General features: G+C 41.5%; 1 protein-coding gene across 1 annotated transcript in view; it reads right to left on the bottom strand.

The window, feature by feature from the left end:
- Window positions 1-26166, bottom strand: part of PKD1L3 (polycystin 1 like 3, transient receptor potential channel interacting) — a 50974-nt gene that overhangs the window by 17982 nt on the left and 6826 nt on the right. Inside the window, exons 4-10 of the mRNA XM_036750072.1 lie at window positions 14257-14487; window positions 12045-12146; window positions 10764-10942; window positions 7875-8021; window positions 5213-5418; window positions 371-563; window positions 49-283 (exon numbers count right to left, since the gene is read on the bottom strand). Of these exons, the coding sequence (XP_036605967.1) occupies window positions 49-283; window positions 371-563; window positions 5213-5418; window positions 7875-8021; window positions 10764-10942; window positions 12045-12146; window positions 14257-14487 (1293 nt within the window). The remainder of the gene's footprint in view (window positions 1-48; window positions 284-370; window positions 564-5212; window positions 5419-7874; window positions 8022-10763; window positions 10943-12044; window positions 12147-14256; window positions 14488-26166) is intronic.

The following is a 26166-nucleotide window of genomic DNA, read 5'->3' as shown; positions in this document are numbered from 1 at the left end:
AGAAGTTTATTTCAGTCATATTCTCGTTTTTATTAAATTCCCACTTACTTTTGCTGGCTGGATTATGAAGATATTTTGCAGAACTGACAGTACCATTGAAATGACCCAGCTGGTTGCTTGATCTTTGTTCAGCTTTAGGCTGTAAAGGGCTGTGAAAAAGGCAGAGACTAGGCTTGTAACACCCAGAAGGAGCCAGCAGATATAAACAGACCATTTGGGCAGGTAGTTCGAGATGGTAGATTTCTCTTCCTCTGAGTCCAGCATAGGGAAACTCGTGATATCACTAAAGAGAAGAAATTGAGGACAAGAAACTTGCATTTAATGCTGCACTAGGAGGAAGGGAAGAAACAGGCAGGAAGGATCCTCTTACCTGCATGGGCTCTGTGCCATGGAAAGAACCTGGGTCTCCATGAGCTCCCTGAGGCTTTGTAGCTGGCTAGCTGAGTACAGGAAGTCATGGGGCCCTCGGGGTGGGCTTGCCAAAAGGGTACTGCACTGGAATTGCAGCCTCTCCAGGACTCTGAGCAGGTAATGGTTTAAATTGAGGAGATTTTCTGGAACCTCTGAAAGCATATTCCATGTGGATGTGAGTATGCTTCTCAAAGGATAGTTCTCAATCAAGGCTGATTGACTATTAACAAACGCCTTTGGGGTTTTCTTGGCAGAGATACTTCTCCAGCTCATTTGACAGATAAGGAAATTGAGGCAAACCAAGTGAAGGTTCTTGCCCAGGGTCACACAGATAGTAAGTGTCTGAATCCGGATTTAAACTCAGGTCCTCCTGACTCCAGGACCAGCACTCTATCCACTGCACCACCAGGCATTTACTAGCTGTGTGACCTTGGGTACATCATTTTACCTTGCCTGCCTCAGTTTCCTCATCTGTCAAATGAGCTGGAGAAGGAAATGGCAAACCATTGTACTATCTTTGACAAGAAAATTCCAAATGGGGTCACAAAAAGTCAGAAACAATTGAACAAGTCAAGCATTTATGAAGTACCTACAATGTGCCAGGAACTAGGAATACAGATACAAAGCTGAATCGAGGGAGGATCAGGAAAAGTCTCCTGTATGGAGGTGGTATGTGGTCTGAGATTTGACAACTAAGAGAGGGCATTTTTTTGCACTGGTCTTGGCAGCCTGTGCAAAGGCATGTCAAAGACTGAACCTCATGGGGTCTAATTTGTAGAAGCACTTTATATGGGAAATATACTAGGAGAGTCATTGTGAGGAACAAGCTGTGTTCAGGAATTGATTTCCTCTATCGCGTAATCTCAACAGTCTCTAGAGATGAACAGGGAGTTACAGTAGCTTCCTAGAGAGGAAGCAGGGCAGTCAGTCTCCCATGTCCTCCGGGAATATTTCAATGGAATTATTGTCAACACTGTAGCCCTGGAAAAATCCTTGTTCAAAGCAGCAGAGTGTGTTTTTCATTAATTAGCATACCTGATCAAGAGATTTGGGCTCAAAGGGGTTAAAACCAGGAAGAGGTAAATTTACCCTCTTCAGTAGTTCAGTGGTTAGAAACAGTGGGAAGGTAAAGAGAAAGAAGGAGCCAGTTCATTAAAAGCACTTTACCGTTTGTGGGAGGTGGCCCTATCTGCTGCCATTGACTTCCTTGCCTTTCTAGATGAGAATGAATGAGGGTTGACAACCCCTCGATGAGGTCTGTAATGCTGTCAGAATTCCCGCTGGGCCCTTCCCACTCAGAAGGCAAGCATGCATTTTTCATGCGCAAAAATCCCACTGTTTCCTTCAACTCCTGAATGTGGAACCAAGAAAAAAGTTAGTGGTGTCTGTATTCTTTACATAAATTAAGAACAATCATTTAGAAAGTATCAGAAGAAATGCTCAAGAGTAGGTCTGTCTTTTGTTGAGGGGAAAAGCTAATTCATCATCATAGAGTTGGAAAGGATCTCAGAGACACTCTCAATTACAGATGAGGAAACTGAGGTTATGGGGCTTGTCCATGGGCTCACAGCTTGTAAGTGTCTGAGGTAGGATGTGAACTCAGGTGTCCAGGGATCTATTCATTTATTCAGCATGCATTTATTAAGCACCTACTATATGCCAGGCACTAAGTTAAGTGTTGGAGGTAGAAGAGAAGAAATAACACCAAAATCACACACACACACACACACACACACACGCACGCACGCACGCACGCACGCACACACACACAGACATACACACACAAGAAGCTTATATTCTATTGGGGGTGGGGGTAACATCTATACAGATAAAATAAATACCCTACTTCCTCAGAAAGCTGTCACCTCATTCTATGATTTGTGAATGTCTTTAAAAGCATCAACAAAGAAACTGGAACAAGTCAGTTAGTCAGTCAGTCAACAAAAACTTATTAACTCTTCCTCTGTGGTAGTACTGGGTGGAGCACTGGTCATACTAAGAAAGGCCAAACGGGTCTTAGTCCCCAAGGAGTTCACATTCTGTCAGAGCAGATGACGTGTAAACAAGTGGCTAAAGAATGGAAGGAAGGTCATCTCAGAGGGGAGGACGCTGGCGCTCCTGTGGGAGATGGGGTTATGGCTGGGCCACCCCTCTGCCATGCCAGTCCCCTTTTCCCATTGATGAGCGCCTCCCCCGGGGCCTCCATCCTGGGGAATGGCCCAGGGCAGCCAACTTTCATTTCCCTCCTTGATCTGCCTCTGATTTTCTGGACTTGGACACCGTGCCCCTGTGCAGGTGCCTTCCTGCCACCCCCTTTCCAGCTCCATTTTGTGTGCTCCTCCCTCATTAGAATGTACGCTGCTTTAGACAGGGATTGGCTTTCTTTTTCTGCTTGTAATTGTATCTCTGGTGCTTAGTGCAATGCCCAGCATGTAGTAAACAGTTAATAAATGCTTGTTGTCTCGCCTTACCTTGTTTCCTTGAAGGAAGCCAGGGAAGCTAAGAGACAGTGGTGCCAAGGGAGAGCATTACAAGCATGGAGGACAGCCCGTGTCTAGGGATGGTAACAGGAGATAGAATATTATGTTTCAGGAATTGTCAAATTGGCCAGTGTTGCTGGATCGTAGTGTATGCAGAGAGGAAGTAAAGTATAAGGCCAGAAACGTAGGAGGGTGCCAGACTAGATGCCAGACAGAGAGCTTTATATTTGATCCTGGATGTAACAGGGAGCCATTGGAGTTTACTGAGTAAAGGTGAAGACTATCATAGAACACACTGCAGAATAATTCTACACTACAGAATGATTATGAGAGGAGTGGAATGATAAGATTGCTAGAAAACTAAAAACAAAAACAAAACACCAAACAACCCAGCATCATTTCTAGATACTCAGACCATCTGCTAAGAGTAATGATGGACTTGTGAAATATCAAGCTCCCCAACAAATCACAAGTTATTAATTGCCCATAATAAGCCAATTCATAAATAACAGAAGAAAGTGGAAAGTCTTATTAGGCACAACTTAGTGACTTAGTGAAGTTTTCTTTTACTCATACAAAAGTATCTGCTACAGAACCATAGCAATCAATTTTGGCAGGACAAGCAGCACAAAACATTCCCTCAAATCTGTTTTTGTAATTCATGATGGGAAAATAATACAAATGAAGACAAATTCAATTGTGTGAGAAGGGAACCCCAAGTATACTAGCTAGATAAATGTCTACCTGAAAGGGGAAGGGGGTGCAGCAGAGTTGGGCTAGGCCAGGGAAGAAGGAGCTTATGTATGGTACAACAAGAGGAAAGAGGCATGGGATGTGTGGGAAAATTCATATTTTGGTGGTTTCCTATTTTAAATAATTATTCTTGCTAACTAAATGCTTACATCAATTGATTTTGTGTTATAGAGGAATGTAAATGCTATTAAAATGTACATGCAACAAATTTGTAAATTGTACAGTATTTTGCAAACATTTCAAATTTTTTCACCCTCTAAATTTCAGTGCTCCAGGGACAAAGCCCTGATGGCCTCACCTTAGATAGCTATTATTATTGAAAAGGAGAGAGCTGTAATGTGACTCCGAACTTACCTCAATTATTTTTTGAGTAGTTACAGATTCAAAAGATGTGTCTGAGGTGGAAGATGCCTCAACAGGAATGAAATGAGGTGGAATCTTCTCCTGTGGCTGAATCAGTGGGAAGAGTCTCCCAATGATAAGATTAATTGGGAAGAGGATGGAAGCAGTTTGGATGCTAATGAGCATTTCAGACCAGGTCACAGCAAAAGATCCTACTGAAGGAATACAGATAGGCTTACTATGCACAGTATCATCACCATAAAAACATCATACCTTCCAGGTCATACATAATTACTTTTATAGGAGGCATATTTATTACAAGGGGTTTGCTTTTCATTTCCTTAGGGAGGAGGGGGAGAAGAAGAGAGAGAAGAGGGTAGCCAGTCAGGAAGACCTGAGTTCAAATCCTGATTCAGACCCCTACTAACTATGACTCAGAGCAAGTCACTCTCTCAATCTAAGTTTTCTGGTCTAGAAAATAGGAATAACAGTAGCACTTACCTCACTGGGTTTTTGTGAAGATCAAACAAATTAACATTTGTAAAGTGCTTTAATATAAATACTAGCTATTGTTATTATTGTTAGGGAAAGGATTAGAGATAGATTCCCTGCCCCCCCCCCCCCCCCAAGAAGAGACCAGAAGGAATCCCAGACAGGCATGGCAACTTTGAATGTGATGTGTTGAATTTGCTATACACTGGAAGAACGTAACACCTGAATGCTTATTTTATTTGGTGTTTGTTAAGTCAATAAGAAGAAATTAAAAAAAATTCTCACATAGCAGCTTTCCTTGCTGTAGATTTGGCAAGACAGAAAACTATTAAGAGCCTAAAGAACTTGGTGCATTCAGCTGGTAGCTGGGTAGTGCAGTGGATGGTGCTGGGCTCAGAGTCAGGAAGTCACAGATTCAAATCCTACCACAGCCACTTACTGTCTGTGTGACTCTGGACAAACTACACAATCTCTTTTAGGCTCATTTGATTCGTCTATTAAAATGGATGGGATGGTAATAGAAGCTCCTACCTCCCAGGGTTTGTAAAGCTCTAAACAAAAGCTAGCTATTATTACTAGTTTATTGATTAATAAATTAAAGGAGGCAAGAGCAGAGAAACCCTCCTAGAATGTTTTACTATCAGCTGCCAAGCAAGGAAGGAAAGGAGGCTACCATTCTCTTCCTGGTTCTGGGAGGGAGGGGAGCAGATGATGAAGGTCCTGGCTGGATTTACCTTTATCCTGCATGATCCTGTCATCCTCCTCTGTGCTGTTTAGCTTCCAGAACATGATGTTGATGACCATGCTACAAATAAGAAGGGTCATGCAGCAAGACAGTTGTTGGACCCTTGTGACCTGGTTCCAGGGGCTGTAGGTCACCACTGACAGCCACAGGTACTCCTGGGTGAATTTTTCTATAATCATGGACGAATATAAATTTCTGAAAAGAGAAAACAGGAGATGAGAAATTGTTAGGCTCCATCCCTTCCTTTGTTTTTAGGAATAGGGGATTCTTGGGCACAGAATGGGAAGATTTCTGGATTTGGAGGCAGGAAAGACCCGGGATTGATTCTTATCTCCAACCCTTTCTGCCTCTGTGACCAAGGACAAGTCGTCTGACCTCTATGGGCCTCCGTTCTCAATGGGGATGATGCTATCTGTAAGTACTGTATGGACTGCACAATCTGAGCCTTAAAGTATGATAATCACTTAAGATAATTTGCACCCCAGTAAAGGACCAAAGCCTGAACTAATCAACCAGACATGTTTTGCTTTGTTCTAAAAATCCCCTTTCCTGTGTCAGCAACTTTAAGACCAGATAAGGATGACCAGAAACATTCTTCCTGTTTGTAAATACTAAAGGACAGGATGCCTAGGACCAGACATTGTCTTGAATAGTGGGGCTTTTCTTATCTTGGTATCCTATGGACCTGTGCTCTACAGGGGAAACACAGATATCCTGAGATGGTAACTTCAATTGACACTTTGTCAATTGTCTTGTTTTATTGTATTTACAACTGCTTCAACCAAGAAACTTCCTTTCCCATGGTACTGGTTAAACACATATGGAGCCTATAAATCTGAGGGACACAGATATTCTGAGTTGGGATTGTCCTAAAACATTAAAAAGGCTTGTTATTCTTTTATCAGGCAGTCTGCAGAGTCTATTTCATATAATAATAATGATAATTGGCATGTATATTGAGCATTTTAAAGTTTGCAAAGCACTTTATAAATGCTATCTCATTTTATCCTCACAACTCTGGGAAGCAAATTCTATTGTCATCCCCATTTTGTAAATGAGGAAATGGAGGCAGGCAGAGGTTAAGTGGCTTATCCAGGGTCACACAGCTATTAAATGCCTGAGGCTAGATTCAAACTTTCTGACTCCAGGCCAAGGACTCTATCCACTGTACCACCTAGTGCTATATTTCATATAGTGCTTAGAAGATGCAGTGGAGGGGAAAAAGAGGTCTTAACAAAAGTTAAAATAAAATCGAGCTTGATTATTTCATCCCTTTAATCAGTGCTCAAAAATCACTTGGGTTCAAAAGTATGAATTAATCTGACCCACATTTTTCATTTCCTACCCCAACTTCTTGCTTGTCTCTCTTCTGAACAACCCAAGAAAAGGCAAGGGACTATTTATTCATGGTATACTTACTCAACATTCCCTCACAAATACAAATTCTCATGAAAATCCTACCAAAAAAAGAGACTAGGAAGTAGAGGCCACAACTTTAAATTCCTCACATGCTTCCAGACTGTCTTAGTCCCAGCTTCATTTCCTTTAGGCTTTGAACATGTCAGTCAGTAAACATTTAGTAAGCAGCTACTACCTGTCAGGCACTTGTGTCCCTAAGGCCTGGGGACACAAAGAAAGGCAAAAGACAGTCCCTGCCCTCCAGTAGCCCATAGTCTACTGAAGGAGACAACATGCAAATGGCTATGGAGAAACAAGCTACAGACAGGATAAACTGGAGATGTCAATGGACAGAAGGCACTAGAATTAAGGCAGATTGGGAAAAACCTTCCCATAGAAGGTGGGATTTTAAATGGAACTTGATGAAAGCCAGGGAAGCCGGGAGTCAGAATGAGGAAGAGCATTCCAGGCATAGAGGACAGCCAGGGAAAATGCCCAGTCAGGAGATGGAGTGTCTCATTTGAGGGACAGCAGAGGTCAGTTGTCACTGGATCACTGAGTATGTAGAGTTGTCAAGTGTAAGAACCCTGGAAAGTGGGAGGGGGCAGCATATGAAGGCCTTTAAAACCCAAACAAGATTCTATATTTGATCCTGGAGGCCAGAGGGAGCTACTTGACTGCTGAGTGAAAGAAGGTGGAGTGGAGAAAGATTCATGGCAGGAAGACTGACTAGCAGGCTATTTATTGCCTTAGTCAAAGCTTGACTTGATGAGGTCCTATGGTACCATTATGATGGCAGTAGCAGTAGAGATGGGGTCTCTTTGGAGAGATGTTGTAAAGGTGAAAGCAACAGACCTTGGCAACACCTTAGATATGGGAGGTGAGAAAGAGGGAGGAGTCCAAGGGAGGGGAGGATGGCAGTACCCTCTACAGTAACAGGGAAGTTGGCAGGGGAGCCTCTGGGAGGAAAGATCATGAATTCAGTTTTGTACATGTTGAGTTTAAGATGCTTACAGTATTTGTATTCTATATAAGTCCATTATAAAAATATCTCCAGTGCATCTATAGAGATTCCAGGAGAAATCCTGGAGGTCTGGTGAACCAAAAGGAGGTCAATGTGTCCATTACAGCCAGGAGCTACCGCAGAAATCCTAGTGCAGCCACAAGGATGGAGCAAGGCCTGATGGCCCCTAGGGTACATGGCAGGAGACACAGGACAGAATTCACTATGGGTTGTTATTTACCAGTAATACCTAAAGGAGAAGAGTTCTTTCTTTGAGACTGATGTGAAAACCTGGTCCTGTTGGCAGTCTCCCAGGTCAACAGCCAGCCAACGATTACAAAGGAAATGCCACTTCTTCCTTGTGGCCAAATCACTGACAATTACTTGGTTTACGTACCTGTAGAGAAACAGAGCATCACATCATTTGAGTTAAAGTCAATTGTTTGCCGAATGTGAAGGAAGTGGCCTTGACCCATCCAGTGATGAGCTCATGTCATGATGACACTGTTACTCAAAGTCAAAAGTACAGTGGAAAGAAGCCCTGAATTTGGAGTCGGAGGCCTGGGTTTGACTCCTAGCTTGGGTACTTACTGTCTGTGTAACTGTAAGGTTAATTGGGAATAAGATCTTCCCTGGTCATTAATAGGCCTCACATGGACCCCATTAAGGGAAGCTTGTTTGCTTGTAGGAAGGTTTATATACTTTTTGTTAATTTCGAATTAGGCACTGAGTCAGAAGGGTTGTGATGCCTTCTGGCTCTGAGCCTATTAGCTGAAAGAGTATATATTCTACAAATCATTCCCCAACTGAAGGATGGTCAAAGGATATGAACAGGCAATTTTCAGAGGAAGAAATTAAAGATATCTATAGTCATATGAAAAAATGCTCTAAATTTCTATTGATTAGAGAAATGCAAATCAAAATAACTCGTAGGTACCACACCTCTCCTATCAGATTGGCTAACATGACAAAATAGGAAAATGATAAGTGCTGGAGAAGATGTGGGAAAATTGGAACATTAGTGCATTGTTGGTGGAGTTGTAAACATTCTGCAGAGCAATTTGGAACTATGCTCAAAGGGCTATAAAAATGTGCATACCCTTTGACCCAGCAATACCACTTCTAGGGCTATATCCCAAAGAGATAACACAAATGGGAAAAGGACCCATATGTACAAAAATATTTATAGCAGCTCTTTTGTGGTGGCAAAGAATTGGAAATCAAGGGGATGCCCATCAATTGGGGAATAGCTAAACAAACTGTGGTATATGAATGTAATAGAATACTATTGTGGCATAAGAAATGAGGAGCAGATGGACTTCATAAGAACCTGGAGAAACTTATAAGATCTGATAATGAGTGGAGGGAGCAGAACCAGGAGAACATTGTACACAACCACAGACATACTGCTTCTGTGATGACTAACTTTGATAGACTTGGCTCTTCTAAAAAATACAAGGCACTAAGACAGCTCCAAAAGACTCATGATGGAAAAGACTATCCACATCCAGAGAAAGAATTATGAAGTCTGAATACAGATTGAGGCATACTATTTGCTCCCTCTTTTTAAAAATTTTATTCTATTTTTGGTTTTGTTTTATCTTTCTCATGATTCATTTCATTGGCTATAATTCTTCTTTACAACCCGATTATTGGGAAAATAAGTTTAATGTGAAGGTATATGTAGAACCTATAACAGATCACATGCTGTCTTGGAGGGAGGCAGAGGGGGAGAAAATTGGGAACTCAAAAACTTGTGGAACTGAGTGTTGTAAACTAAAAATAAAATAAACAATATGTATCTAAAAAAAGTGTAGCCCAGAGAGGAACGGACAAATAAATTATAAATTCTCAAAAAAGCATATATATTCTGAGAGGTGAGCTTTTGCTTTGGGGGCTCGCTTATGAGAAGGACCTTGTGATTCTCTGGTCAAGACTCTGAGTAGCCATATGTTCAGAGCCTCCCAACTGCTCAGAGGTAAAGGCTCTCTCAATCCAGTGGTGAATGTAAAGTGTGTATTTAGCAGTATTATTTTGATTCAGGCAGTAGAGCCCTGTCTGTTGGTCTTTATTTCTCTGCTCTGTATTTCCTCTGTATTTTATGTAATTAAAGAAGATTGTTGACCCCTGAAACAGCTGTCTTTCATAGTAAAGCAGACCTAAGAACCTGTGCTAGCAGCCATCCTGGGTGTGCCAGTGTGGTTGCCGTTACAGTAACTGGGTGAAAGTTATTCAAACTCTCTGGGCCTCATTCTTCAGCTATAAAATGAGAGGATTGGACTAAATGACCTTGAGCCCTTCTAGCTCTGTCTTTTGATCCAAAGAAAATTGATGGCCATTCTTATCTCTGACCAGGCCCTGACCTTTTCCTATACACAGAGGAGTCCTTTACTGTCTGAGAAGAGAATACCGGTCTAGTGGAAATATCTACTGGGAAAAGGTTTATGGAAGCATTGACATGAGGACCATAACTAGGGCTGGGTGATTGGGTTTTTTTTCCCAGGGTGTTGAATTTAGATGGTATTTACAATTCAGTGGCATAGAAATAGCTGGCCTTAGCTCCTAGTTAGCAAACATAATTAATTAAAATAGGTTACCAAAGGGCTCCCATGCTTCTCCTCTGCTCCATCTTGATGAGATGGACCCTCACTAAGGGGACACCTTCTTTCTTTGGCTTCCCTCCTCTCCTCTCTACCCAAACTTCTCCAGAAGAGCCTTGTGGCATCACAGGGTCTCTGCCACTGCTGCTGCCCCACCCTCAACTGAACCAAGGGTATATTTTGTGTTGCTTGCTCCTTGTATAAAAACTGCTAGCAACTACTCTAACTGTGAGATGGAAAAGGCCTGAATTATGTACATCCCATTGTCTACAGGTTCTAGTGTTTGTGTGGCTATGTCTCCCTACCTGCACAGGCATTTATTAAGCATTTTACTATGTGCTAGGAGTGGGGTTTAAGGAAGTTTTAGGTTTTAGGAGCTCTAAAAGCATCTTGATCAATAGTGACTCCCTTCCCAAATAGATGCTCATTTTACCAGTTCGAGTGTCATTTTTTTTATTGTAAAGCTATGCTGGTCCCTCTCCAAGGTGCTGGTGACACACAGGGAAGAAAACAAACCTGAATAAAAAGAAAATACTTACCAGGATGGGCTGGTACCAGAATTGTCATGCCAGAGTCGGATGCTGTGCAACTCCCCCAGTGGGGATCTGGTGGTGAGAAGGAAGACGTCTTGTGCTCCCTGTTCAAAGACGACTTTGTGGGGGTCACTCAGGTGGTGAGGGTCACTCCGCCCCTCTGACCCATAAAGGATGAGAATAACCTTGAATTGGACAAAGAAAGATTAACACAAGAGTTTCTAACACTTGACATTTGGAAATTGGGCCTAAGGAATGAAACAGAACCTCAGAATGGCAGAGCTAGGTAAGTTCATTTGATTTATATGAGGTTTCAAATGAAATATCAGTCCTTTGGATTCTTAGGTCTAGGAAAGGGCAGTCTAGATTAAAAGCTGGACATACAGTCTCTGAAGTGATTTATTTTTAAATCAATACATGTATTAAGCACCTACTATGTGCCAGGCATGGTGCTAAGAGCTAGGGAGACAAAGAAAGGAAAAACAATTCTTATCCTCAAGGAGCTCACAGTCTAATGTACATAACTAGGTACATACAAGATATATACAGAGTAGAAGGCAGATAAACTCAAAGGGGAAGGCATTAGCAGGTGGAGGTACCAGGACTATACTACTATCAGAAGTCAACAAGTCAAAGTATCTAATAAGCATTTTTTAAGCACCTACTATATGCTAGAAAGGAAAAAGAGAATCCTGCTCTTAAGGAGCTCATAATCTAAGGTGGGGACAACAAATATGTACAGACCAGCTATATACAGGATAAATAGGAAACAGTTAACAGAGGGAAGGCAGTGGAATTAAGCAGGATTGGGAAAAAAAGGCTTCTTGTAAAAGGTGGGATTTTAGCTGGGACTTTAAGAAAGTCAGGAACTGGAGATGAGGAAGGAGAGCATGCCAGGCATGGGGTACAACCAGAGAAAATGCCCGGAATTGGTAGATGTAACATCTTACTTGAAGAATAGTAAGGAGGGCAATGTCAGTGGGCGGAAGGGATTGGAAAGGCAATGGGGCCAGGTCACAAAGGGCTTTGAATGCCAAGCAGAGGATCCTGAAGGTGCTAGGGAGCCACTGGAGTTTATTGAGTGAGCAGGAAGGATGCTGTGTGTGTGACCTGGGAGGACCATCTTTTTAGGAAAATCACTTTCGAGGTTGAATGGAGGATGGATTGGAGGGAGGACAGACTGGTGGCAGACGAAGCAGGGAGCAGGCTGTTGCAATAGTCCAGGCGCAATGTGTTAGGAGGTGAAAATAGGTGAGTCCGTGTAGGAAAGAAGAACTTTTGTCTCACCTTGGCTGTTGTAGCTGCCCTTCTACGATACCCGGTAAAGACCTGAACGAGGTAGTGAGACTGAGAGCTGGGGCAGTTATCTGCCAGGATGGTGACTTTCAACTGTAGGGTGACCAAAACCACAAAAAATAACCTAGTATTGCCATAAAATAACAAGCCATCTTTTCTCCCAAAACAGAAATGGACAAAACTCACTGCCCCAGAGTTATCAATATAAAAATTCAGAGCAGAAGTGTGGTGTTACGTAGGACAGATGTCCTGGGAAATGAGGAAGACTGGCTATGTCTATAGTTGATAACACACACACACACGCGCACACACACATGCACACATGCACACTCCTACACACACACACACACACATACACATACATACATATATATATGTGCAGGGTATCCAAAATATTTATTAAAGCTTAAATCTGCACTAAGATTTTTGGAACACACTGTATATGTGTGTATTCATATAGGTATGTATATATATATATACATATATATGTGTAAATATATAATTGTGTATACATTACATGTTACACACACACATACATAGTTTATTTAAGTCACTATAGCAATAATAAGGGCTGATGCTACATGTTTGTCTATATAATTAAACTCCATCAAGTTTGCAAAGAATGAGTAGGTCACTTTCTATATTAATTAGGGAATGAGAAATACATTAAAGACAGTTTCCCATCTCAAGAAAAGCAGGTAGAAAGAAAATGCTGATCTTATTTGGCATTTGTTAAGTTTAGAATTTTTTGTAAAAGAAAAAAACATAAAAATGATAAAACATAAATTCAGGTGGTAACTGTTTATACTAGAAAAGGATTCGTATTTTTTTAAAGCAAGCTAGTACATGACCATTTACATGCAACTTTGTATAAATGAAAATAATAATGAATAATAAATAGGAATAAATTGATGGCACTTGAAGATTTATGGACTGCCTTCCTCACGACGACCCTGTGAGGTTGGCAAAATTAAGTATTATCATTTTTATTTTACAGACAAGGAAACTGAGGCTTTAAAAGTTAAGTGACTTGCCTAAGATCACACAGCCAATAAGTGGTGAGTCAGAATTTTAATTCCAGTCCTCCATCTCTAAAAATCAGTCAGACATGGTGTGTAAAATTGAGGTTTATAACCTTTTTATGTGTTGTAGACCCTTTTGATTATCTGGTGAAGCCCATGGACACCTTCTCAGTATAATTTTTTCAATAAATTGAACTAAATGCCAAATTTGAGTTAGAGGATAGTGAAAAGAAAGGTGCAGTTTTTTTCCCAATTCAAATTTACGCACACCCCCACCCTCCCTACCCTCCTACCCCCTGAAATATGTCCATGGACCCTTTGGGTTTGTTGATCCCAGGTTAAGATCCCCTGGGGCAGAGTAAGGTACAATGGGATTTAATTTCTGCTACAATTTCTACAAGTTCTTTTCTAGGCTTCCACTGTACTAAAGCCAGGTAAGACACACATCCCTGCAAGAAAGGGTGGGGGTGGCAGCAGCTAGGTGGTACAGTGAGCAGAGCACTGGCCCTGGAGTCAGGAGGACCTGAGTTCAAATTCGGCCTCAGACACTTGACACATTTACTAGCTGTGTGACCTTGGGCAAGTCACTTAACCCCAATTGCCTTGCCTTCCCCTCCTCCAAAAAAAAACCCAAAAAAGGGGGTGGGAAGGTGGAACAAGAGCTATATCCTAAGTCACTTGGATAGAAGAGGCCATAAAGACAGGATAAAGGAAAATTTCCTCCACGCTGTACAATGGCAAGAGCCTTGGACTTGGAGGAGGGAGGCCTGGGTTCTGATCCTTGGGCAGTCACTTCAACTCTCTGAGCCTCAGTTTCCATATTTGTAAAAGGAGGAGAAGAAACTAGATGATTTTTAAAGTTCCTTCCAGATCTGACAGTATATGATTCTTTCAAAGATAATAAACATAATAACGATGACGGCTAGCACTTACAAAGTATTTTAAGGCTTGCAAAGCACTTCACAAATATCACCTCATTTGACCCTCTCAACAACCCCCAGAGATAGCAATATGGTTGCTCTCATTTACAGATGAGGATGCCGAGGCTGACAGGTTCAGTGACTTGGCGGCGGTCATGCAGCTAATGAGTGGATGAGGCAGGATTTCAACTCTGGTCTTTGATACTCTGTGTAGGGGTTGGTGGGGAGAAGCATTTTGCCAAAGCTCGCTGTGCACCTCACCTTTTTCCTGTCCTCTCTATCTTTTCTCCAGGCCCATACAATGAAAATGACATAAAATCCAAAAAGGCTGGCCAGCAAGGACACCCCAACGGGATTGCGGGACACCCCATGGAAGAGCTTGACTGTGTCTTGGACATTCACCGTCCTGGGCAAGGTTTTAAAGGAGCTGCTGGTGTAGGTCAGGCTGCTGCAGAGGCACTGGGTCTTGATAATGGTGCTCTGAGGCCCTACCTGCGATCAGAGGAAAGGATTAGAGTCAGCCAAGAAAGAGCCAGAGGAGCATAAATAAAGAGCAAGAAAAGTATGCCAGTGAACTAGCTGCCGAGGGCCTGCAGGGTGTATATACTTATATAAATGAGAGGGGTTTTTGTTTTGTTTTTGCCATTCAGAGACCATGAAAGACATCACCCTCATGATGTGGTCATTGGTCCTCTTCGAGAATGAAGGATGAACAACAGCGAGATTCGTGCACTATGTAGGTATAGGGACTGGGCCTGTGATTTCATTGGATAAGGAAACTTCCACCAATGCAGATTGGTAACTTCTCTACGATGTCTAGTCTCATAGAGTTGCTTGTAGTTAAGCGACTTGCCCAGGGTCCTAGAGCCAATACGTGGTTGAATTCAGGTCTTTTTGCCCTTGAGAATAGCTCTCTATCCACTATGCCATGCTGCTTCTCATAAGTTAAATAAGGGATTTAATTTTTGCCCCAGGAAGGGTTATTTGTTTTTATTGAAAATACTAATAACTGATAGTTATAGTTATAGCTTGCAAAGCACACTAAACACTTGATCCTTGTTCCCCATCCCCACCCACTTAGGCAATTGAGGATAAGTGACTTGCCCAGGGTCACATAGCTACTAAGTGTCTGAGGCCAGATTTGAACTGGACAGACTTGAATTCAGGTCCTCTTGACTCCAGGGCCAGTGCTCTATCCATTAGGCCTCCTAGCTGCCCCTAATACTTGATCTTTGTAATGGGATCCTGGCACATACAAAGAGGGCCTCAGAGGCTATTTTGGGAGATTGTTTTTGAGAGATTCTTTATGGCATGTAAGAGAAATGCCTTAGAGAGACTGGAGCAGGCCAGGCATTCTGTAGCTGGTTCCAAGTGGCTAAGCCATACCTGTTGAAGAAGCTCTTTGGCTGGTCCACTTAAAACTGTTTCTTTGCCTTATTTGTTTCCACGGGATCTCGTGATTCCTTTGCTCATATTGTCTGGAGAAGTGAGGGTAGGCTCTGACCTTGGGAATTTTAAAAGGTCAGGAGAGCAACGCGGGAAGCTTGAGTTCTGGGTTTCTCATCTATCACAGCACTGATGCCCCAAGGAGCAAGAAGCAATCAGGAGCAACCTTTGGCATTCCAGCCCAGTGGAAGGATTTGTCTGGCCATTGTGCCTGAATCTCGACATGAATTTTGTTGAAACAGTGCCATGTAGGAAATGAGCTGAGTTTTGAGTCTAAATCTCCCTCCTTTGGGGGAGAGAATTATGACCCTGAGGTATTAGGGAAATTGTGTGCACACCTGCTCATACTACATATTTTTTTTCAAGTGGGGAAGGCAGGGCAATTGGGGTTAAGTGACTTGCCCAAGGTCACATAGCTAGTAAGTGTGTCAAGTGTCTGAGGTCACATTTGAACTCAGGTCCTCCTGACTCCAGGGCCGGTGCTCTACTCCTAGCTGGCCCCCATGCTATATTTTTTTAAAGTAAATTATTGTTGCTGCTGTTAAGCCGTTTCAGTTGTGTCTAACTTTTCATGGCCCTATTTGGGGTTTTCTTGGCAAAGATACTAGAGTGGTTTGCCATTTCCTTCTCCAGCTCATTTTACAGATGAGGAAACTGAGGCAGACGGGGTTGAGTGACTTGCCCAAGATTACACAGCTAGGAAGGGTGCATGGCCAGATTTGAACTGATGAAGAAGAGTCTTCCTGACTCCAGACCCAATGCGTCATCGTGTGTACCACCCCTTTGTAAAAGCTAATCCAATGTCGAATAATTAAATGGAACTGGGGGTCCTATGCACTACCCTCCCCAAAATAGAGGAAACAGCCAGTAGGAGTTGATGCCATTGGCAGTAGAGAAGAAACACCTACAAAACCTAGAATATACCCTGAGGGGTGATGTAACAGGTCTGGCCTTGAGAGAGTCAACCATATCACATGTCATCTGATCCTTGTGCCAACGCTTTGAGGTTTGCAGATGAGGAAATGGAGGCTCGTAGAATTTCAGTGGCTTGTTCAGAATCATAACATAATTAAATGTGGTACAGTGGGAAGAACACTGGATTTGGAATCAGAGGCCCAGAGTTCACACTCAACTTTTCCATTTACTGCCTGTAGTTAGAAAGCACAATGGATAGATAGAGCATTGGACCTGGAGACAGGAAGACCTGAGTTCAAATGTGGCCTCAGACACTTACTAGTTACCTTACCCTGGGCAAGTCACTTAACCTTTGTTTGCTAAAGTTTCCTCATTTGGAAAATGGGGATATAGGCCAAATCCTATAATATTTGTAAAGTATTTTGTAAATTGTAAAGTATCCTATAAACATTAGCTTTTATTATTATTATTAGTAATAATAATAATAATTAATAATAATTTTGATATGACCTTAACATCAGATGGGCTTTAGGTTCTTCTGAAAAATGAGAGATTTGGACTGAATGCCCCTTTGGCACTCTTCCAGCTCTTATTCCAAGATCTTATGATCCTAAGTGTTTGATGTGGGATTCAGACCCCACTTAGGCTAAGTTTCAAGTTTAAATCTCCCTCTTTTCCCTCCAGAGACAGAGGCGGCATTGGGGGAATTATACCCCCAAGGCGGTGGGGGAAATGTTTGTACATTTGTTCTTGCTATATTTTGAAGTGAATATGCCTTTGTCAAAGCCAGAGCTTCCTGCCTCTCAGTCTAGCACATTCTCTACTAGGCCTCACATGGCCCATTTCTCTTGAATGCTTCATGAATTGAAAGTACCATCTGGGGCCACTTTGACCATACAAGAGCTGGAGTGTTCGTTAGCCCCTTAAGTCTGTCGTCTTTCTTGCTCTCCAATAATGAATGTCGTTTTAGGCAGCAGAAGTTGGGAAAAGAAACACAAGTTTGGACTAGATAATTTTTAATGTCCTTTCCAGTTGTAAAATTCAGTTATTCTAAGTAGAATTTATCTACTTAAATAATACCTAAAGTGCAATCATTATCACTTACATTCTCTGACAATGACGTACATTTAAATTCTTGATAACCCCCAGAAAGCAAAATTCAGCAAAATCTTGTTTCCCCCAAATGTTCTCTTCCTTCTGTATCTCAGGGGTTCCTTTTTTAATGGGAAACCTTGGAACTGTGAGCAATGTTTGACTGGGCATCTTAGATGCAATCCTCTTTGACAGACTAGTCTTGTGTTATAAGGTGAGGAATCCATGTCACTCAGTAATTATGACCACAAGCCAAAACAGAACTCATTTCTTACATAGCATTAGTCCCATCAGGTTCACTGTCCCGATGCAGGCATGCCTGCCTGATGCATGTAGAGGTTAAGTGACTTGTCTAGGATCACACAGTCAGGAAGTAAGTGTCGGGGCTGGTTTGGAACAGAGGTCTTCCTCAATTCCTCCTTTTATTCCTTCTATTTGTCCTAAGAACAAATATTTCATCTTTATTTCATCCTTTTTAATGGATATTTTAGTGTGTCTTATAATGTGTGAATTGTATAAATTTTATAATATATAAAATGTGTAGATTTTATAATGTGTAATGTACATAGAGTAAATTTTATAAATAAATATTAGAACAGTAGTATATATATATATATATATATATATATATATATATATACACACACACATATGACTTACTAATAAGTAAATATACATGTGTTAGGGGTGCCTGCTCAAAATATTTCACTGATGGGGTATGCCATCAAAATAGTTTAGAAGCCACTGTACCATGCCTTATTATTGCCTTTTTTGTATTGTTAATTTAGAGAGGATCTCACCTAATTATGGAACCAGACCATATTCTTTTTAGGTAGACAGTGAGACAAGAGGGTCAGCTTATCTAGAAGGGGGAGGTGATTCTTTATTTTTATTCACTGAAGTACTCTCCCTCACTTAATTTAGCAGGAAAATTTTTTGCTTTCACTTTACCTAAAATGTAGCAGTAGTAGTGGTGGTAGTAGTAGTAGTAATAGTAGTAGTAGTAGTAGTAGTAGTAGTAGTAGTAGTAGTAACAGTGATAGTAGTAGTAGCAGTAGTAGTAGTAGTAGTAGCAGTAGTAGTAGTAGCAGTAGTAGTAGTAGCAGTGGTAGTAGTAGTAGCAGTGGTAGTAGTAGTAGTAGTGGTAGTAGTAGTAGTAGCACTAGTAGTAGTAGCAGTAGTAGTAGTAGCAGCAGTAGTAGTAGTAGTAGCAGTAGTAGTGGTAGTAGTAGTAGCACTAGTAGTAGTAGTAGCAGTAGTGGTAGCAGTAGCAGTAGTAGTAGCAGCAGCTAACATTTATACAGCGCTTTACATGTCTTAGCTCACTTAATTCACGTTTGTCAAACTGGAATGACCCCTCTTCCCATGGGTAGCATAGAGATTTATACATTTTCCAGGCCCATTCTATACTGGTCCTATATTTCCTGAGCATTATCCAGAATGATCAGTTGTATTCAGCGTTTCTCAAATGTGACTATTAAAAAGGCAAGAAGAAAGCAGAAAAGAGCCACAAAAAATAGCTATTTCCCAATTTCCTTCCAGCCCCCCCCCCCAAGCTAGTCCCAAACACCTCTGTACAGTACTCTCCTTCCTTCTGCACTCCAGTCTAGCCCCAGGGTTTTTCTTTCTGCTATGCTCTCCATAATGATTTATCAGGGGTACTGGCTTTATAGGTAGTTGAGATTCCCCAGAGGCTGGAATAAATCTCTCTTTCTTACTTGGCAGCCATCACTCTTCCATGTCTTGTTGTGATGATCCCAGAAATAACACTGAGTGGTAGCCGTGGTGACTGAGAATCTCAGGAATGTCTGCTTTGAGTCCTTCTTGCCTTTGTTCACCACAGCTGTTATATAGTAGGTACCTGTTCCATGTTGCAGACTTTCTGGAGAAAGCACCCACGAGTACTTCTCATCTTAGAACAGAGAACAGGATTTGGTTACCTCTTCAGAAACAAATTGTAAGCACAATTACTTCAGGGGCACAAATTAATATTAGGAACAGTAAAATATCCCAGGTCCCACCACATGCCAGATGTTACTTAAGAATTGTATTTTTAGCAGTGAAAGTGTTTTAAGGGCCAGCTAGTTCAGCCCTCACATTTTACAGACAAGGAAACTGGCACAGCCCAAAGTCACATAGTTGGGACTCAAACACAGGCCATTTAACTCCAAATGCAGGACTCTGACTACACATGCTGCCTCTCCTTCCATCTCTACCACCCTATGACTCCTTCGCTCTCCTACATGTTCTTCATTTGTTTTGAGACTAAGTCTCCCTTTCTTGCCCAGGCTGGAAGTATAGCAGCTTTTCATAGGAGAGAAGGATAGATGTATTAGATTTGGTTTCAAAACATCAACTCCATAAACACAAGATAAGGCAGGTATGTCGAACCAGATGAAAAAGACTGGGGTTGGAGGACAGTGTTACTCAAGATGAGTCCAATGGGGAATTCTAGGAAGATGACAGAGAGAGAATCTGGGACCATTTTTCCCCTTACCCCTGCTAGTACAGGTAGAGAGATGTAGAAAATTCAGCATTTGAAGAAAGGAAATGTTAAAGAGTCCTCCACATGGTAAGTCTTACAGAAAAAAAAATGACGGAAGACTAGCTCACCAGCCTGTAATTCTTGGATCTCCTGTAGTATTCCCACCCCTGGTCTCCCCTGGTCTCCCCTGGTCTCCCCTGCTTACACAGCCTGAGGTAACCCTGAAAACCCTCATGGCTGCTGTAATTGTAGGCACTAACTTTTGGAGGTAACCCCTTGGCAGTGTCCTAAAGGGAAACCCTGTTCCCAGAGTAAGTTGCAATTCATGAATCAAACCAGCTCTAAGACCTGGAAAAAAAAGGAAAGGAGTCAGCTATGGAAGACAGTCAAGGGGCAAGAATGTGGAAGAATGTCAAAGAGTGCAGTGTGAAGGTTGAGCCCAGAAGATTGGAAACGATAAAGATAAAATAGGCCAAACCATGGCGGCTTCTCAGAGTCTCCTTGCAGCAATGTCCCTGGTGGTCATCTTCACCCTTTACTTTTTTTTAATAGGGGGAAGGCAGGGCAATTGGGGTTAAGTGACTTGCCCAAGGTCACACAGCTAGTAAGTGTGTCAAGTGTCTGAGATCAGATTTGAATTCAGGTCTTCCTGATTTCAGGGCCGGTGCTCATCTTCACCCTTTAAGAGACATAGAGGTCATCTGATCTTGGTGGTCTGAGAGAAAAGAGAATATGTGTTAAGGGCTGGTGGTAGGGAACAATATCACTAGGCTTTTGGAAGGGAAAGGATTGAGGCTAAGCACATTTTCAGCAATGATTCCATAGAAAGTCTGCTAAATGAAAAGGCAAAAACTGAACAATTTTTTTTTAAAAAGAGCCTTCTCAATGGACAAGTTCTTTGCAGCAAAGGGAATTGGGTAAAAATCCCCTTAGGAAGATGAAGATAATCAATCAATAAACATTTATTAAATGCCTGTAATGTGCCAGGCACTGACTGCACTAAGGAGTAGGGATCCAAAAAGAGGCAAAAGACAGTCCCTGCCATCAAGGAGCTTACAATCTAATGGGGGAGACTGCATGCAAATGAGTGTATACAAAGCAAGCTATATACAGGATAAATGGGAAATAATTAACAGAGGGAAGGTACTGGAATTAAGAAAGGTTTTAGAAGCCTTGCTATAGAAGGTGGGATTTTAGTTGGGACTTAAAAGAAGCCGGAGAGCATTCCAGGCATAGGAGATAGCCAGAGAAAATGGTGGGAGTTAATGGAGTGTCTTAGTGATGGAACAGCCTGGAGGCCAGTGTCACTGGATCAAAGAGGGAACGTGGGGAGCAGGGTGTAAGAAAACTGGAAAAGGAGAAGGGGGCTAGGTTATGAATGGCTTTGATAATAGAACAAATTCTCCAAGGAGTTGTAAGGTGGGAGGAGCTTGCTGAGAGGAAAAGGAAAGTGTGTAACAGGAAATGTGAGGAGAGAGTAATTAGAGCTGAGGGTAAGAGCAGATATGTGCTGTGCTATGAGTGATTGTTGGTGGCAAGGCCCCAGCAGAGGGGCGGAAGGTTATGGGATGGCAAGGCTCCATGCAGTGATGTTGTGTTTTAAGTTCTTTGCTGTTATGATAAAGTGGGCTTAATGGTTTTGGAAAGTGGTTGCTGCTTGGATGGGATGGACTTATTGGTTATGGGATTTGGTCCTCTGGTATCTGAATAAATGTTTTACTTCTAACTTCTATGTGGAGAGTCTCTCATATTTTGCAATATAGAATTACGTAGGCATATTCACAATTATCATCGATGTTGTGTTTATTGCCTTGCTAATACAGGAGCCCTGAAATGATAATAGAGAAACTCTAAAAACCTCAAAAATGACTCAGAAGAACAATCAGAGAATTAAGTGAAAGTATCAAAAATATTAAAGAAATAGAAATAGAAATAAACTTTTATAGAAGAAACCAGTAAATCTAATCTGAGACGCAGTGATGATGTTTCAAGCAAAAACTATGTCCTCAGTGAATTCACCACCATTGGTTCTTCTAGGGCTTAGAAGATAAATTAACTTTACTTTCCTCCTCCCTTTTCCCTTTCTCTGGAGACAGTTAAATGTATTGTGGGTCATTTACTCACTTTAAACCCACTTGCTTCCCTCTGGGATTGAGAAGCATTAACCTTTGTTTTAAATGCCTCTTTTTAAGCCTCTAAATGCAATAAACTGTTCATCAACAGAAATCCAGAGCTATGCATTATATCCTACTTAAAGCTTACAGACAGAGACTGGTAGAAAGAAGAGAGCATTCCGTGTTTGGAGTCAGAAGACCATCTGATCAGTAGAAGCTGACCTTGGTGGGGAGTTAGGGCAAAGCAGAGGTTTGAAATTGAACTACTACAAGCCTGACAATGACTTTGGAATCCAGATACCTCTAAAAACCACAAGTTGGGAAGCATCCTAGACTCTGAAGGAAGCAAGGTACAGGCACTTTTTCACTTTCCTTTTTTCCCCAAGGTAGTGACTATTCTGTGTACAGTAGAATTTTGAAAAGAAAACTACATTCCACAAAAGGAACAGGTTGCTTATGAAACCCTTGATTCAAAGGGCCAATTGTATGAGACTCTCCTTATTGGTAGAGATTGCCTATGGGGATGGGGGGGGAGTAATGGGGAGTTGGTGGGAGTGGGAAAGAATAGAGACTCTTGGCTCTTCTGCATTATATTTTTGAGAGAGAAGAGGCATGATTCCAACCTCTTTTCAGGTCCATGAACACTATCAAAGACTCTGGGAAGAAGCTGACATGTAGAGAAGTAGGGAGTCTCTGTCATGACCCCAGCCCTAGCTTGCTACACTAGAGACTTCAAGGAATTTCCCTTTGGGTGGGATCCAGGACTCTCTTGGTTGAGCTGAGTTATCTCACTCCCAGAGGGAGAGCTGGTATATATTGTCTGGTATATATTTTCATATGTATTCTTTCTCTGATTTCTTTTTTGCTATTGACTTGGATAAATGGATTTGTCTATTTGCTATGTGTATTCATTGTGGAACTGACATTTGGTGAAAAGAGAATCAAGCCTTGGATAGAGAACTTGAGGTCCTCCTTTCCTGTTAAAGAAGAGTGATCAGAAACTGTAGCTTGAACCTAAGTATCATTTCTCCTAGACTAATAATATTTAAGGGAGTAAATAGATATAATTCTAGCCTAGTATCCCCTCTGTCTGAGGAGAGCAGAGTGGCCAGCTTCTGGCTCCAACTTTCCTGGCAGGGATCAAAATCTCCCTTGAAAAGAGTGGGGGGAGGATATGCTAAAGATGCCTATTCCTGCCTCCCTTCGAGCTGTATCTAGACAGACTTATGTGGATTACCTAGACTGCGTGGGCAAAGACAAAATAGCTGTTAAGATACTATTAGGAGACACCCATTTCCAGAGCTAAGGCCCAGCAAGCAAGATGTGCCCTGAGCTTGGTATAACAAAAATGCTTTGCACTCACCTTCCAGAACTGATGGTCCCTTCAGGTAAGTGCCAACAGCCCCAGACACAAAGCCCTGCTCTCAATGGACTGTTTGTCACTACACAACCTTGTCTCAATGTTGCTATTGTGCCTTACTGTTGTTGCTATACTACCCTGACTCTTTGTCCAGCAACAAATATATAAATCAAGGGCCAGCCCCACTAAAGCAGGTCCCCCTGCCCCGGGAGGGGGCCTTGGCACATGTATCCTTGCTTGCAAGCCATTTCCCTCATTTGAAATTAAACTTCTGCTTGATTCCTGACTCTCCTGTCTCTAGCCCACTTTGTTCGGCTCCAGCCATCCACAGGTCAGAGGATGGTTCGGTTGACACAGCCAACATCGTTCCACCATACACTTGGAAAGAGAAAGTCAATGATGCGGAGGGAGCTGCTAGGGAAACTCTAACCACAGGAAGCACTTGCCTCCTCCAACTCAGAAGATGATTGACAGTTCAGCCTATCTCCTCAGTGCTACCTGCTATTTACTTTAAACAAAGAAAAAAAAAAGCTCATATATTATCTGAGACATTCAAAGAAAGCTCAAAAAGGTCTAATAAGAATAGTTAAGAGGTAAGTAGGTGGCAGGAGGGAAGTGGTATTTCAGGGGGAAAACACCTCATTCCTTAAAGTGACTCAAGATTCTAAGTGGTGAGATAATACAGAACAATAGCTTTAGATGGGGGAGAGGAAAGGGTAGGATAGAGAAGCTTGGGTAAGGATTGCTCAGTTCTCAAGAAGGGAGGTGAATGAGAGGCTTCCAATTTCCCCTCATCCAATGAGAGAGTATTTGTAAGGCACTTAGCACAGTGTGTGGCACAGAGTAGATGCTTAACAAATGTTGGTTCCATTCCATTCCTTCTTCTGGATGAAGCTTCCCAGCTTGTGGTTGGTAAGAACAGAACATTGAGAGGTAAGCAGGGGTAGGTGCAATAGCAGAAAAGGAATGACATGGCCACGTTGTAAAGCAGCTTTACAGAGTTGGAAGAAGATGAGACAAAAGTTTTGTAATGACCTCTGATGGGGTGGGGTCTAGATGCTTCTGAAGACCATTTCCTACAAAAAGACAAAGTTGTGTGTTTTGCTACTAATTCCCACTAGGGGGAAAAAAGCAGTTGAGAACCCCGGGTGGGGTAAGGCTTGGAGAGGTTTGAAGAAGGAGTTATAGGTTCAAAGGGAGTCTATCAGGAAATCAAAAGGAATAAGAGATAAAGGGAAAGGTTCGGATCCAGACCAGCTTTACCGAATACTTCCCTTTATACCTTGCTGCTTGACAGCTAATGTTCTTGGGAATATTTTCTGGAGTGTCTTAAAAGGGAAAAAATAAAGAAGGGCAAAGAATGAAAATTATACTGGAGAGGAACATCACAAATTAAGGTCAATGGAATACAATAGATGGGAAGTGTGGACGTGTAGGAGGAGCAGGGATAACTAGGTGCTACATTCTTATCCGAGCTTCAAAAGGGGAGGATTAAAGAGAGGCATTGAACCTGTGATTTCATTGGCGTAAAATCCCAAGTGAAGAAAATCCCTCTACCAGTGCAGGTTGGTACCATCTCCCCAACCTATAATTTTTGAGAACTGCCTAGAGCACCAAAGAGTCTTTCCTATAGTCACAGAGCCAGTATATGTTAGAGGAAGGACTTGTACCCAGGTCTTCCTAGCTTCTAGGACTAGTGGAAGTTGATGAGGATTTAAAAAAAAATCCAAACCAAGAAAATGAGAAATAGAAACACCAAATAATTCAATCTCTGAAAAAGCAATTGAGCAAACAACAAATGAACTAAAAAGGAGATTAAAAACCCTGGATTAGATGAATTTATACATGAATTATATTACATGTTTAAGAAATAATTAACAATGATGAAACAAAAATATCCTAAAAAATGGAGAGTATCAATCTCCTCTTATGAGACAAATAATAGTCCTCATAGGCAAACTAGGGAGAGACAAGACAGGGAAAGAGAATATAGTTCAATGGGTAGCATAGAGCACAGGACCTGGACTCAAGAAGACTTGAGTTCAAATCTGGCTTTGGACATTTACTAGCTGTGTGACCCTGGGCAATTCAGTTAATCTCACTTTCCTCATCTAGTGAATAGGGATAGTAATAGCACCTACTTCCCAGGGTGGTTGTGAGGATCAAAATGAGAGAATGATTGTAAGGTACCTGACACAGAATATGTACTATATAAATCTCAGTTATTATTCTTAATGAATATTAATGCAGTAAATAAGTCCTTGATCAGAAACTATATCAATACATTCAGAAAATAATTCACTATGTGAAAGTTGGATTCATACTGGGAATGCAAGGATGATACAACATTAGGGAAATAATTGGTACAATAATGTAAACAACAAAATTAACAAAATATACACTTATTTCAAAAAATACAGAAAAAGCTTTGACAAGATACAACACTCATTTATAGAAAAACCCTAAATAGCATACCCATATGGAAGAGCTCTTCTCTAATATTCTCAAAAGCATATATGTAAAACCAAGAGCCAGCATTGTTTGCAAAAAACACTAGAAGTTTTCTCAATGCAAATGGGTGAAGCAAAGAGGTCTTTCCTCTCCATTATTTATTTGACATAATTCTAGAAATTCTTGTTATAGCAATAAGACAGAATAAAATGAAAAGTATAAAACATGAGCAGAGAGAAATTGTCCATATATGCAGATGACATGATGGTCAACTTAGAAAACCCTTATGAATCAGCAAAGAAATTGAG

The sequence above is a fragment of the Trichosurus vulpecula genome, chromosome 3 (genome assembly GCF_011100635.1).
Source record: "Trichosurus vulpecula isolate mTriVul1 chromosome 3, mTriVul1.pri, whole genome shotgun sequence".
Classification (NCBI taxonomy): domain Eukaryota; kingdom Metazoa; phylum Chordata; class Mammalia; order Diprotodontia; family Phalangeridae; genus Trichosurus; species Trichosurus vulpecula.
This window is presented reverse-complemented; position numbering and strand designations above follow the sequence as displayed.